The 15,030-nt window shown below is 55.5% G+C and overlaps 1 protein-coding gene across 4 annotated transcripts in view; it reads left to right on the plus strand.

Annotated features, from left to right (window-relative positions):
• Positions 1-1,184: 1,184 nt before the first annotated feature.
• SHISA6 (shisa family member 6) overlaps positions 1,185-15,030 on the plus strand; it is a 292,370-nt gene continuing 278,524 nt past the window's right edge. For 3 of the 4 annotated variants that reach the window (XM_084863933.1, XM_084863935.1, XM_084863936.1), the window contains exons 1-2: positions 1,185-1,549; positions 1,887-2,921. In XM_084863933.1, the coding sequence (XP_084720059.1) occupies positions 2,266-2,921 (656 nt within the window). In that variant the 5' untranslated portion in view covers positions 1,185-1,549; positions 1,887-2,265. The remainder of the gene's footprint in view (positions 1,550-1,886; positions 2,922-15,030) is intronic. The other variant, XM_084863934.1, reaches the window with a different exon arrangement.

Consider the following 15,030-nt stretch of genomic DNA (forward strand, 5'->3'; position numbering starts at 1 on the left):
ATGGTGATCATTTGTTCATCTGTGCCCTCCATGAAGAGAGGGGTTGTCTTATTCACCCTTTACCTCAGCATGCGCCACAGTGCCTGGTGGGGAGCAGGCACTGAATAAATGGTTCTAGAACAGGATCGTTAAGGAAAGGGTGGCAGCTGAGAGGAAGTTGAAGGGATGGGAGGTAGTGCAGAGGAAGAGGAAGGGAATGGAGAGAGAGCAGCAGGTGGGGAGCTTGTACATCTCTCATCCTAGGTTCCGTTATCTCCTTCCTGTGCCTTGGAATCCGTGTTCTAGCTGCAAGGTATCCATTCTGCGGTCCAAGGAGAGGCTGTCTCTCTCTCTCATGGGGGATCCTTGATTTGGGTCATGCATGAATGGGACCGAATAGACAGCCTTGGGGACAATCTCTATGCCTCACACTCTCACAGCCTGCTCTCTGCCTTCAACCTAAGCCCTCTGGGCATCTGCACACAAGGCCAGGCCGGGCAGGCAGGATCCTATCAAGTGGCCACTGCTTTTTGTTCTCATCCCCCACCTCCTCCATTAAAGCATGCCAAAGAGGAGGACTGTGGCTCCCTCTTAGGGTGGGCGGCCTCATGGCTCTGCAAGTTACACCTGGGCCTCTTTCACAGACCAGATCAGCACCCACACCGGAACACCACCCTCTGCACCACTTCACCCCACCCCCACCCCACTCCCACCCTGCCTCAGCTACAGTAGAGGAATTTCAAAGTTCTTACAGGCTCAGACAGCTTTTCTAACTGTGCCCCAAAACTCTGGAAAATGTCCTGGAAAGAAGGAAACTGAGGTGCCACCCAGCGCTGGGGCTTTGTGCCAGTGTGCATGTTGGAGGCGGGGTGGGGAGCAGTATGCCCAAGGAGACAAGAGTGTAGTCCTTGCTCACTAGTAGCCCGGCAACCTCATAGGAGCCATTTGACCCCTGGTCTCAGTTTAGGAACCTGTAGCAATGGGTTTGACCTGATCTCTCTGCAGCCAGCGCCGCCACTAGAGAGAGGCAAAGGCTCGCAGAAACCCCAGCTTCAGCTCTCGCTGCGCACAGCCCGGGACCCAATAGGATGGGGCCGGCCGCCAGGGCCTGATCGGGACAGAGGCAGGGAAGGTCTGGTCCTCGGCCGCCAGCTACAGAGGGCACACTCCCGCCCTCCTCCGGGGGGAGGGGGGGACTCCTCTTTGGGCGCCCGGCCTGGTTCGCCTTGTGGATGAACGGGAGTCCTGAGCTTTGGTGACGCTGGAGCTTCCAGTGCCGCGAGGGGGAAGAAGCAGAGAGGAACCCCCCTCCCACCGGGCGCCCGGGCTTATAAGCGTAGGCGGCGGTGAGCTGAGCGGCTGCACCCCCCTCCCCTAGGTTCCCCCCTCCCCTCGCGGCTCTCGCGTGTGTGAGGGAGGGCGAGTGCTTGTGTCTCCTGCGCTCCCCTCGCACACGCTCCGCTCCGGCACCAGCGCAGGCGGCGGGCGAGCGGTGGCTCCCGGCTCGCTCGCTTCCAGCCGCTGCGCTCCTGCCGGGCCGCCGCCGCCTCTGCAGCCGCAGCGGGGCATGGTGAGTGGGGTCCGGCCGCCGCGCCCCCCCCCCCCTCCCGATCCCGCTGCCCGACCCCTGCGGCGGCCGGCTCCGTCCCGGGGAGCCCGCCCGCGGCGAGAACGCGCTGCGGGGCCGCCGGTCCGGGGCTCGGGCAGCGGCGCGGCGCCCGGAGGGGCGGCTCGGGCGGCTCGTGCGCCCTCCGTGGCCAGCGCGCCGGGCCCGTCTCGGGAGCGGGCTCGGAGCCCCCCCTGGCCCGGAGCCTCGCTCCTCGAGGGCTACGCGCGCCCTCCGCTGCTCTCCACCCGCCTCCCTCCTCCGCTCCACCCCCTGACCAGCTCCCTCTCTTGTCCCGCAGGACCCGCCGCCCGGACGGGACCCCGCTGCCACCGCTTCCCGGAGGAGCTGCGCTTCGGGTCCCGCCTGAGCCGAGCCCAGCGAGCCGAGCCGCGCGCGGGGCCGCCGCCGCCGGCGGGGGATGGGGCTGCCCCGGAGGCGCGCCGAGCCCGCAGGGGGAGCGCGGAGCCGGCGCGCAGCCTGAGTGCCAGCAGCCCGCGCCGGGCCGGCCGTTCGGGGCGCACGGCGCGCCTCTGCCGCCTCCACTGTCGCCGCTCGCGCCTCGATGGCGCCATCGCCCCGGGGCCACTGACAGCCCCGCGCCGCCCACCCGGCCCGCGCGGCCGCCCTCCGAGCCCGCCGACCGGGAAGCGGCCTAAAGCTCCCGCGCCCGCCCCGCCATGGCGCCGCGGCGCCTCCTGCTGCTGCTGCTTCTCTCCCCCGAGTTCCTGGACCTGCTGCCCGGCGCCCAGGGCGCCCGCGGCCGCGCCGCCAACCGGACCCTGAGCGCCGCCGGCGCCCCTGCCGTCGGGGGCCGGCGGCCCGGGGGCGCCCTGGCCCGGGGCGGCCGCGAGCTGAATGGCACCGCCCGGGCGGCCGGCAGCGGCGTCCCGGAGGCGGGGAGCCGGCGGGGACAGCCTGCGGCGGCGGCGGTGGCGGCGGCGGCGGCTGCCAGCACGGCCGTCACCTACGAGACGTGCTGGGGCTACTACGACGTGAGCGGCCAGTACGACAAGGAGTTCGAGTGCAACAACAGCGAGAGCGGCTACCTGTACTGCTGCGGCACCTGCTACTACCGCTTCTGCTGCAAGAAGCGCCACGAGAAGCTGGACCAGCGCCAGTGCAACAACTACCAGAGCCCCGTGTGGGTGCAGACGCCCAGCACCAAGGTGGTGTCGCCGGGGCCCGAGAACAAGTACGACCCCGAGAAGGACAAGACCAACTTCACCGTCTACATCACCTGCGGGGTGATCGCCTTCGTCATCGTGGCCGGCGTCTTCGCCAAGGTCTCCTATGATAAGGCCCACCGCCCGCCGAGGGAGATGAACATCCACAGGTGAGAGAGCCTCTGGCAGGTGCCCCCCACCCCCCAGGCTCCGGGAGCCTCACCCCTCTTTATACGCTCTTCTCTTAACGGGGATCCCCTGGCCCTCTTCGCTCTCTTGGCATCCCCGGGTCTCTCCTGACTCTAAAGTCACGTTCACCCTTTGCTTCCTTTGACATGCGATAAATCAACGCCTCTTGCCTCTTGTGCTTGAGGCGGTGGGGGACTTTACAGAGTATAGCGAGGATTGGCAGGGGTCTGTGAAGCTTGAGGGTAAGAATTGCGCACACTCTGTCATCCTGGGGGAGGGTCCAGGGCGCAGTTTTTATGGCAGGTGGGCACTTGGATGCAGGCTCTTCATGCATTTGGTTTTCTGAGTCAGACTGGAGCATCGTCTTCAGTAAAGGAAACTGACCGATGCTGGAACCTTACGGGAAAGAGTACCGAGTGACTAAGTGTTACACTGGATGGTGTTAGAGAGATGGGGGCGACAGGCTGACCAAGGGCAGGTGGTGTCTCTTCACCGCATCCTGCCGAGTGGGCTGCTTATCTTTCGTGCTGAGCCCGGAGGACTTGTTCCTTTAAACCCCATGGGCAGAACTCTGAGCTAACACTTCTCGCTGTGCCAAACCCGCTGGGCATCTTTCACGGCTTCAAATCTGGAGGCCGTGGGGGCCGCGCCTCCCACCAGAACTTACAAAAGGTGGTTGGTGGTTCGTGGTTTCACCCCGACAGCTTCCCATCTCACTGCTCCAGCTCCCCGTGAGCCCCCTGGGAAGGCAAAGCCCAGGGAAGAGGGGAGCAGCTTCTTTGGGCTACTCCAGGTACAGAGCACCCAGGGGACTGAAACTTCGCTTTGCTTCCAGTCCCCTCGGGATGATGGCTGGCTGGACGTGGTTCGTGGTTCGACAGAGTCCTCTCAGGGAACAAACCCTGACCCGGGACAGTGCTCCATTTCTGGCACATGACGTGTGCACGGCCCTAGGACCCCGGACTTCCTCTCTGCCCAGTCCTGCTTCCCAGTCTATACATCAGGCCCCCACCCTGAGCCATAGACCGTTAGCTCCTCTGGGCACTCTGTGTTAGTCTTTTGTCTTGCAAACCCTCTTCCCTCACTGCCGTGGACATGAATCACCTGTACCTTGATGAAGAGAGAGAGGCAGATAGACATTTCTGAGCAATCTCCCCCCCCCCCCCCCCCTTGAAACTGTGGATGTTGAGAAAAGAGGATGCTCCCTGGATCTGAGTCAAATCCTCTAAGTGTGGGTACTGCCATACTGACACCTTGGCTGCTGGGCTCAGGGCCCTTCCTGGAGTCCTGTTTGTGACGCTTGCTCATCACTGAAAGGTGCCACTATCCTCCGTTCTACCCCCATCTTATTTCTGAGGTAGTGAGACTGTGCCCGCGCTGGTCCTGGGAACGGATGGGGGAATCGTGGCAAGTGGTCTGTGGCCAGTGCCGGTTCTCAAAAGCAGAAGGCGGGGGATGGACAGCAAGACAAGAACACTCTCTCCTCTGGGTCTTGCCTGATGAAGACATTCTCTCTAGACAGAGAAGGAAAGCAGAGAGGGAATTGCCTGTGGGCGAGCACCTTTCTGAAGCAGATGTATCTGGTGCTTATGGCTCCATCGCTGCTTCCAGCCCCCGAGGCCTGTCTCCTTTTTAGCCTCCTGTGGTCCTGGCTTAGGATCACGCCTTCCACCCTGGCTGTGGCCTTCTGGTTGATCCCACTACACTTTCTTTGGATTTCTTTCTTGTCTGAGTCCTTGTTCTCTGTTCTTATAGAGAGAGTTGGCCCCTGCCCTGACCTTGCCACCTCCTACTGAGTGTGCTCATCATCACCTGGAAAGGTCCTGATGGTGTTTGGAAGCCGGCGCTGGCCTGTGTTCTACTGGCGTGTGGCCCTGGAGGTGTGGCCGGCCCCTCTTGGTGTTTTCTCCCCTCCCTATTACACCGATCGCCTCCCCTCCCCACAGCGAGGTGTATGGTGTATGGCTCCGTGGTGATGCCACTGGGGCCAGTTTCTCTCTCTGGAGTGAGGGAAGAGAGGTAACCATGGGAAAGGAGATGAATTTCAGCCCTCAGACCATTATGTAAATAGGGGATGTTTCTCCCTCAGCTTCAACTCCTGATTTTATTCAGTTCACAGCACCTCCTCCAGCAGCTGCAGTCTCGCCTGACAGTGCTTCTGAAACCATCATATTGGTGCTTGTTAGGTAGGGGACGATGCCTGTCTATTTTTGGGGGGGGGGGGAAATAGGGGAGACAAAGCATGAGAGGTCCACCTAGGACACTCCATGAGTGACCTTGGGGGGCTTATTTTTCAGTTTGAGATAACTCAGGCACAGCAGCATCTCACCTTGACCTCTTCCCAGGTGTGTCAGGGTGAGTGTGCACATTTCAGACTGACTCCTGGGTGCGCATGGTACCACGGCTCGTCTCGCTTTGCTCACACTTCAGAGACCGTCGTTTGCTGTCAGGGAGTTTAGTGTGCAGGATTCTTGTTGGGGACTTGGGGTAGAGAGAAGGAGCGAGTGATGGAGAAAGGTAAATATTTATACCATGATGAGTTCTCCCTAGGGAGAAGGGAGAAGAAAGAACGTATACTCTTCAGAGGGCAGCGGAGGAGATGGGATGTGCCTGTGCTTACATATCCCTTGAAATAGTTCAACAGGGGCATTTGCTTTTTGACAAGGCAAGGAGCTCTTCCCTGTGTGATTCTCTGAAGGTGGTAGCTGGTAGAGCAGGGTCAGGAGTCTGAGTGAGGAGCGCCGAGATCAGCCGCCCGGGGTTTCCGGCCTGCCCATGCCCACGTGCACACACTCCCCGGGCAGGGCTACCTGTCACAGCCTCAGTCCCTTCAGGGAAGAACAGATTCAAACTTTTCTAGAACTGATCAGGCATTGCCATCCTGCTTCCCTGGGAGAAGCCAGTGTCTGTAGGGGAAGCGCTCAGCTCTACTGTGATCCCATCAGATGCGCACAGTCGCCCTGAGAAGGGAGGGGACAGAGACCGGGGAACCCCATGATCTGGACCTGGAGTGCCACCCTGGAGAAACAGGGGGTGCCCACCTTTATCCATTAAAACCCCTTTTCCCACCAGGACCTCCCACCTCACCTTCTTTTCACCTGCGGGAGGCTCCAGCTGAGGGGCCTCAGGCGGCCGCTGATTATAATGTTTCCGGAGCAGCTTCTGCAGTGCTTGCTGGGGGCTGTTTGGGGAGGGGCTGTTGATGTTTTCCAAGGGCTGGGGTTCTGCCCCCGGAAATGCCCCAGGAGACTGGCTCCTTTTTGACATTAATTCCATACCAGCGTCTCACGTTTAAACCTGTTCCTTCCTGCTCACCCTGAGTTGATTCATTAGTGTCTGGGAGATGAGAATCACTGAAGGAGGAACTGTGTGGCTTCTTCTTTTCCCCCCACAAAGGCTAATTAACAGACGAGCTGAGAAGCTATTAGGATGCTTTCAATGCTGTTGGTGAAGTCAGAGCTGCCCTGGGTACTTCCACTGCTGGCATGGGGAGGAGATGGAGGGGATGGAGGGATTTGGGGTGGGGGTGGAGAAGTGCCCAGGGCTGTGGGAAGAAAAACCTGAGGAGGTGTTTTTTAGGCAAAAGGAAAAGTATTTGGAGGTGACCCTTCCAGACATAAAAGGGTCCTTCATCTTTGGGTTCCTCTGCTCATTCCCAGAGGGATCAAGGGAGCACCCCATCCCTCCGTTCTTCCCGCCGGGAATTCATTACACATCCAGAGCTCTGATTTTCCTCACAGACCGCAGGACCGCAGCACTGCGTGCCGACTGATTTAGTGAGTTCTCTCCTCGGGTTCCCGGGCAGTGAATTGTCAGATCACCCAAACACTCCATTTTTTGAAGCACTGTGGGCTCATTAGAATGAATTGATCTTAACAGAGTGGACTTGTTTTTTTTTGCTTCGAATCTAGCAGTTGGAAGGAAAGAAAAAGAACATCTTGCCTTGGACTGAAGATCTTAGTCTTGCATGATTTCCATTTTATCTTTGAGTAAAAAAAACAAGTACCGGTCGGGAACGCAGTGAGATTGCGGAATACTTTAAGAAGGCTCACGGAGGAGTGGTCAGGGAAGGACACCAGGAAAACAGGAAGGAGGGAACACAGGAGCAGGAGGAAGGCGGGCAGGTGAGAAGTGGGGGGTGCTGCTCAGGTCCCACGCTTGGTTTCATGCTTAGTGCCCCTCTGCCACCACCTGCAGCCATTTGTACATGTGTTCATGCAACAGATGTGCCATGCTCACTGCTGTGGGCAAGATATGATTCCAACTGGAAAGTGGATGCTACCTTGGACACACGGGGCTTTCATTAGTAGGTCAGCCATGTAAATACTTTTCCAAAATTCCTAGACTTGGCAATTCTCCCTGGTACGTGTTACTTGCTGTCTTCATGCCCTCTGCCACCCAACCCAAGCTCAGAGGGCATGCACATTTGCCCCTCTTTCCCTGTGCGGGGGACTAAGAACACATACATTTGAAGGAATCTGCTGCTAAGATACCAAGAGTTTTTACCCACAGTTCTAAGCTGCCACGGCACAGGTCAAGAAAAAGTCCAATGCATTCTTTTCAATGTGTTTTAATGAGAGGTCAGATTGGCTGTGCAGTGATTCAAATCAATTGTGCAGGAAGCAGTGGTGAAGACAGCTGAAAAAGTGAGCTGATTGAAAGAGGTTAATTCACTGGCCCCAGCCAGCCCAGCCCGTGGGTCCGGAAAGGAAGGGAACTGCACCAAAGGAAGCTTCCTTCTTCTAGTTTCTCTGAGCCATTTCACAGGCCTTTTGATCTGAACTCTGAACTCTGGCTCCTTCTCCATGGTTAGTGGGAATCTCCACCACATCCAATAGCCCCAGCTGTTGGAACCAGCACCAGCTGGGGCTATTGGATGTCACCTCATTCCCCCACCCCTCGTCCCCCCATCCCCCCCATCCCTCCACTCCCTGTTCTGGGTCGTGCACCATCGACTTTTGAAATTATGGTGAATTCAAGTGCATTCTGTCTTACAATTTTTGTTATATCTTTTGACAGTACATATCTTGTGGAACCACACAATTGTGGTTTGAACTTAGCTTGTGTAAAAGAGGTCTGAGATGGGTGATGGGTGGGGGTTGGAGGGGGATTCCGACAGACTATACCGGGGACTTGGTTAAATTCATTTTTAAAATGCCTTCTGCTTTAATTGTTTCCCTCTTTTCTCTATCTTGGGAAACTGTAACTCATTATTTTTCCCCGAGTCACGTTTATGACCTCGCATTTTTAGCATCTTCTTTGGCCGAGACTGCAGATAGGGAAGAGGGCTTGGTGGGAGGGTTGAGCAGCAAACCCTCGGAGGGGGTTATTTCAATCCCATCCAGGGCAGTTGCTCACCCTGTATATTATTGGTATTATTCCTCTTATTATTATTATTGTTATTAGTCTTCTCCTCCTCCTTCTCCTCCTTTATTTTTTTAAATATGTTTTGATTGATTTCTGAGAGGAAAGGAGAGGAAGGAAAGGGGGATAGAAACATCCATGATGAGAGAGAATCAATGACCGGCTGCCTCCTACATGCCCCACACTGGGGATCGTGCCCACAACCTGGGCATGTGCCCTGACTGGGAATCGAACCGTTCCCTGGTTCCTAGGTCAACGCTCAACCCCTGAGCCACACTGGCCGGGCTCCTCCTTTTTCTCTATAAGTTAAAGCAGAATGTTCTGCAAAGGCAAAGGAGTATTCTCTCATCCATTACAGAATCATAGAATTTTTATTTGCAGGCGAGTCATTTAACATAACTCCCTCATTTTATAAGTGAGACAACCGAAGTCAGGGAGGAGGGATTCAGGGTCCAGGAATCCTAGCGAGTGGTGTGGGTGCCCGTCAGAGAACCAGGCATCTGTGGCCTAGGCCAGCATTCCTTCGAGATGCTCCACCTCATTCTGCCCAGTGAGAACCTAGTCTGCTCTACTTCGCACACACATGTGTTAGTCATCGCCGGATAACTTGCAGGCTATGGATGTGAGTGCCAGCCTCCTTCCTTCTCTTTCTTCCCTACATTTTTTAGCCTTTCCTCGTTCATTTTTCCCATTCACTAGGATGATTTCCGTTGATCTTTCCTACCGTCCCTCCACATATCCTTTGAAAAGGGCAATCCCTTGATCGAAGCATCAACCTTTAATAAGATCTGAGCAATGCAGACCATTGAAGGAGGAAGATGCAGTGCAAGCCAGAGAGCTGTGAACCCGGGTGGCGGGTCACTGAATAAAGCTGTGGGCCAAAATCTTAAATAAAAACTAGGGCTGTGAATGTGTTCACTCTCTCCCAGAGGTGGGCGAGGACGCTGAGACCTACCAATCCCTGACTCTCAGCTTTGCGGACACCCGACACCTCGAGGCCTGTGTGCCTGTGTGGGGGTGATCCAGGTTTGTCCCCCAGGATGGCTCCTGCATGTCCAGGACAGCTCTGGCACATGCGCAGTGCCAGTCCTGCCCTTTCTCAGCTCGGGGCTAAGACAGCACAGGTGACTACAGGTGAGGGATCCAGGGAAGCTTCAGGCAGGACGGCTGACAGAGCTGGACATTTGGGTCCAGTCATCACGTGAACTTAATCTCGGTGGCATGCCTTTTGGGGCCTTTGCCTACAGAGTGCCTGAGTCTTCCTGTGAAAGAATGAGACATCGGTATCCTGTTGTGCCGTCCTCCTAGGCAGTCACCCTGGGAGGATACACTGGCTCTACCCTGAACACGCTGCCGCAGTTCCCTTCTTGGAAGTGCTTTCAGAGCCCCTGGAATGTCATGACTCTGTCATGACAGCATACACTGAGTGGCCAGATTATTATGAGCTCTGAATGCATAATAATCTGGCCACTTAGTAAAGAGGCCTGGCACATGAATTTGTGCATGGTTGGGGTCGAGCCAGCCTGGCCAGGGGGAGGGGATATGGGAGGTTGGCCGGCCTGCCTGCTGGTCGAACTCCTGGTCGAGGGGGCAATTTGCATATTAGCCTTTTATTATATTGGATATACACTGAGTGGCCAGATTATTACCCGTTTGGAGATCATCATAATCTGGCCTCTCAGGGTATTTGTATCCTCTCAGGGTAGATTTAATGCGTGTAAGCAGCAACAAGTCATGGGGCTGAGGTGGATGAATGAGATAGGTGATGGGCTGGTTATTCATCAGAAGTAAGTGCCTCTGTAATGAGACCCACTCTCCTGGGAACGGCATGAGCTGCCACCGAAGGCAGGAGCCCAGGAGCGGTGTCCGGCAATGAATGGCAGCCCCACAGATCAGGCTGCGTTCTCCCCGTTGACCACTTTGAGGGCCACTTCTCCCATGGAGGGACAATTACAGGCCTTAAGAAAATCAACTTCCTGCCGCGTTACTGTGTCAGGGCAGATGGGAGAAATTGGGAGAGGGGAAAGAAAGGAGACGCTGTGCAGAACACAGCTCAAAGGGTGGGCGCCTAAAAAGAGAATCTCCCACATTTCTGCTTGAGACGGTAGGCAGAGAGCTCAACGTGGATTCCTAATTTGGTTCTGAGGGCACCGGGACCCGATTTCTTTGGGACCCATGTGGCCATTCTTGGGGCCAGGGCCAGTGGTCTCTATGCCTTCTCTTCTATCCACCTAAATGTCATCACATCTGCATTTTGGCATCAGATGAGGTCACCACTTGGGACAGACAGCCATCCATGGAGCAAGAATGTTGGCACGCTCAGGAAGATGGGCTTCCAGGGGGCCTTGCCAGCAGATTCCTCATGTGCCCCCACTGAGCTGCCCCAGGCCTTCCCCAAAGTTCATTCTTGTGACCAGAATGATGACACCCTGGAGTACAGGTGGAGCCAGGGAGTTTCAGGGCAGAGGACAGGCGCTCAGGTGCAGCAGGTGTTGCCAGTTCTCTTTCCTCTTTGCAGCTGGGAGAGCCGCAGGCTGTGCTGCCATGGGTGCCAGGGCGTTTCTTCCTCCCCCCACTCTCCTTCCTGAGGTGCGTGCGGGGCTGGGCTCTGGGCGCTGGCATTGCTCCCACTGCGTGGGCCGGGGCAGAGGCTCTGGCCCTGCTTGGTCCCTGAAGGGCACTCATGGTCACGCTGGGCGGAGTCAGTCCCGCTGTGTGGCTGGGGAGCCCCTTGCCTCCGCTCAAGTGCCAGGGAGGGGGAACCTCTCCCAGGACCTTACAGAACCTTATTCCTCTGCAACCCCCGACAGCCAGCGGCAAGGAGGACCTGAGACCTCAGTGAGATGCGGCCTCAAGCCACATGCAGGAGACAGCGAGGGAAACGCCTGTAAGAGCGCCATCTCCAGGGATTCTCCCCCGCCCCCAGCGTCTGCTAAGTGCTGGACTCATGGTGTCTCGCTGTGTCCTTCTATCACCCTCTAAGTATAGGTGCTTATTTAACATATGAGGAAGTCGACTTAAAGAGACTTAGTAACTTGTTAAAGGTCACACCTCAAGTACATTGCTGGGCTCTGCCTTCTTTGGGGGCCTGCAGGGCAGCTGGCTCTCCTCTTCCCGATGTAAATAGTCAGTGATACTCAGATTACTTGGGAAAGCAAAGACCCACCTGCTCGCGCGCCCTGGGACAGATTGTCACCAGAAGGGATGGGAAGATAAATGACCTGCTGATCAGGGATTCTTCTGGGCTGGTGACCCTCACTTAGCACTGCATGCTGGGCGTGAAGGAGCCCCAGGTGGTAAAACAGCTCTTTTTCAAGAAAGGATTACATTGGCTAAGATAATGAAGGTAATACAAAGAAAATGTAAAAACCAAAACCAGAATGAAAAAAAAAAAAAAAAACAAAAACCAACACACACCTTAAACCCCTTTCAAAGAATTGAAAGAACCCCAGGACAATTCTGCATGAGACCCAGCTCCTGAAAGTGATGAGAGAAAAAGCAGTCTGGGGGGCAGGGGGAGGAAAGAATGGACCTTGGGCCGCTCCCAGTTTTGTTACTGAGATGAACAGCTCCCAAACAGCCCCATTTATCACACCTCCCCTCCCTGCCCCATTTATACCAGCCAGCACCGTGCACAAGACACAGGACGCTGGCCAGCTCTCGTCTGCTCCTGCTCTAGTTCTGTTCTTTCCCTTTCTTAAGATTCTCTCTGCCCTGCTTCCCAGCTCCTTGCTCCTTCTGTTTCTTGTGCCCTCAAGCCCTCTGACCTGAAAGGCACATGAAAAGGAAGGTGTCCTGGGAAGCCCTGGGAGCCCAGGTTTTACTCTCAAGCTCTGTCCTCACGGTCTAAGTGGTGGTGATGACCTTGGTGGTGTTCAGGGGCAGGGCTCAGACTGCATCCGGTTGAGGTGGGGGTGGGAACCGTGACCCTGGCTCCCCCAGGGACATGGCATTCTTTTTTAAAAAAAAATAAAAATATTTTATTGATTTTTTTACAGAGAGAAAGAGAGAGAGATAGTTAGAAACATCGATGAGAGAGAATCATTGATCAGCTGCCTCCTACACACCCCCTACCGGGGATGTGCCCGCAACCAAGGTTCATGCCCTTGACTGGAATCGAACCCTGGGACCGGGACCTTTCACTCCACAGGCTGATGCTTCCACTGAGCCAAACCGGTTTCGGCGGGACATGGCGTTCTTGAACAGGGTTTCAGCCCCCACCCTGGCTCATTCCTACTCCCAGTCAGAGGACAGGAGAGCCCTGGGTCCTCCTTGTGGGAGCTGCTGTCCTCTTCTCGAGACTCAGGGAGTCCGAGTCCCGAGCAGGCCCCAGTGGCCCAGCCTTGGCCCTGCTCCCTGGTGGTTGGGAGGAGAGTCGCTGTTTTCTGCAGCTTCCCAAATGCTAGCTTTATATTTCTTGCTTTTTTGGCATTTGGTCTCGTGTACTGTTCCCATTAGCTCCGGCATTAAAGCCTCATTACTTAGGACATCTGTCCTCTAGACATCTCCGTGGTTCCCTTAGCCAAATGTCCTCTTCTGGGAGGTCTGCCTCCCATCCGTAGCCACCTCTTCGCTCTTCCTTGGGTGTTGCTGCTGCAGCAAGGAGGGACCGGAACTCTGAGAGGGAGTGCCTGGGATAGAGGTGCCTGTTCCTTTTCTATGGCATTGGAGGGTGTGTTCCAGAGCTTTCTGAGGTCCTGGGAATGTATGTGATCTCTAGGCACCGGGCAGGGAGGGGGCTGAACCCCATAACGACAAAGAAGTGGCCAGGAGAGCTTTTCTTCCCCGTCTGGGGGTCGGCCTCAGACCCCATCGGTAGGAACTCTGACTTCTGGCTGCTTTGCTGAGCAGGGCAGGATCATGTTAACCCCCCTCCCCAACATGAGGCCCAGCCCAAGCTCCCAGGACTCCGCATCCCAGTGTCCCTGTTGGACTAGCACTGTGGTCAGCAAACTGCGGCTCGCAAGCCACATGCGGCTTTTTGGCCCCTTGAGTGTGGCTCTTCCACAAAATACCACGGCCTGGGTGAGACTATGTTGAAGAAGTGGCGTTAGAAGAAGTTGAAGTTTAAAAAATTTGGCTCTCAAAAGAAATGCGATTGTTGTCCTGTTGATATTTGGCTCCGTTGACTAATGAGTTTGCCCACCACTGGACTAGTAGTTGGCCCTCCCTGACTTACCCCTGCCTCCTGAAAAATTTGCCTGAACTTCCCCAGGAAGGCTACCCCATCAGCTTGGAAGGCTTTTTATGCTTTGGGAAATCAGACAGCGCTTCTGTGCTCAGAGAAGCAGCAGCCGGCTCTTCCCCACCTCCGTGCCAGCCCTTCCTCCCCCATCCCCAAGCATTTGCAGAGAGGATCTGTCACTTCTCCCTGTCTTTTAAGTCACATCATTAAAATGTTCCTTCTTGTTCCTTTCGGCATCTTTGTCCACCACTGTCGCTCCTTTCTCCATCTGTCCTCCTTTTGATTCCTGCTCACTCCTGTTGGGCTGTGTTCCTTTCCGCTCTCCCTGTGGTCTCCTTCTTGAACTTGTCCTGCTGTAGCCGCATCAACTCGGACACTGCACACGCAAATCTTCTCCAAATTGGACTGGGGCAAAGTTGTTTTTCTTTTCTCTGTCGGATAAAAAGCTCTGATGAACGGACTAATAGCTCAGACAGGGCTGCAAAGATTGCGCAGGGCAAGAGGCACCGAGCAGAAGGACAGATTGTCTTCAAGCAGGCTCCGCCATGGACAATTGGCCTGCTAATTACGAGTCATTCTTATCTAGTCAGTAAAGCAGCTCTCCAAAGACTCCAAAAGATCGGTGTTTTTCTCTCTCTTTTTTTAAAGCCCAGTTTGTAATCCTGCAATGGCTCAGGAAGCAGTAAAGATGCATTTCCTTAAAGTGTTTTGTAGTTTCCATGTCTGTCTCATTGATTGGGATTAGGCTTCCCCCATTTCTGCTCAGATGGTGATGCTTGACTGTAGGCTGCCTACAATTCCCTTTTTCATTCCTCCTTAGTCTCCTGCTAATTTTCCCTCTTGTTTCTTTTCTTTAGTATTTCTGAGTTTTTAGAATCCAGAAACCCTCTTCCTTTGGGCATGGTGAATTCTGTTACAGATGATGCCCCAGCCCCGGAATGAGGGTATTGCCTCCTTCTCTCCTGCCCCAGAATGACCAGCCCGGTAGGAGAGGTCAGGAACCTGGGGGCAGACTTAGCAACATGTGCCCTGTCTCTGGGGGACAGGGTGACAGTGAGCTCTGTCTTTGCTCTCTCTGTTCTTTCTCAGTGGCCTTTGCCGCCTGAGGAGCCTGCTCACACATACAGCTCTGTCTTCAATTCCACCGTTTGGATGGAGGAGACAGGATCGCATCTATTGTGGGACCTGTCTGGATCTACTTCTATAGTCCTGGGTCCCTTAGAGAAAGGACTTGGACCTGTCTCCCTTTTCCTGCTTATGTGGCTCTTGAGGGACACCTAGCGAAGCCCCGTTCTCACATTTGGACTTGTCGTCCACCTGTCTTTTCCTCAGAGCATTTGCTGGGAGCTGAATAGGAGGCAGGCTAATCGCACTTCTGTCATGTTCTGTCCCCATGACCTTAGCAAGCCCCTTGGCCCCGCTTTGGTCTGGCAGCCTGGCTGTGGGACGGGGGCTACCCCGTTGTGGAGGCATGTTCTTTTTTGGTGCATTCTGACCTCAGCATACCTGGGAGGTTCAGGATAAGAGTCTACATCTGAAGA

The sequence above is a fragment of the Pipistrellus hanaki genome (assembly GCF_964339955.1).
Source record: "Pipistrellus hanaki genome assembly, chromosome: 16".
Lineage (NCBI taxonomy): Eukaryota > Metazoa > Chordata > Mammalia > Chiroptera > Vespertilionidae > Pipistrellus > Pipistrellus hanaki.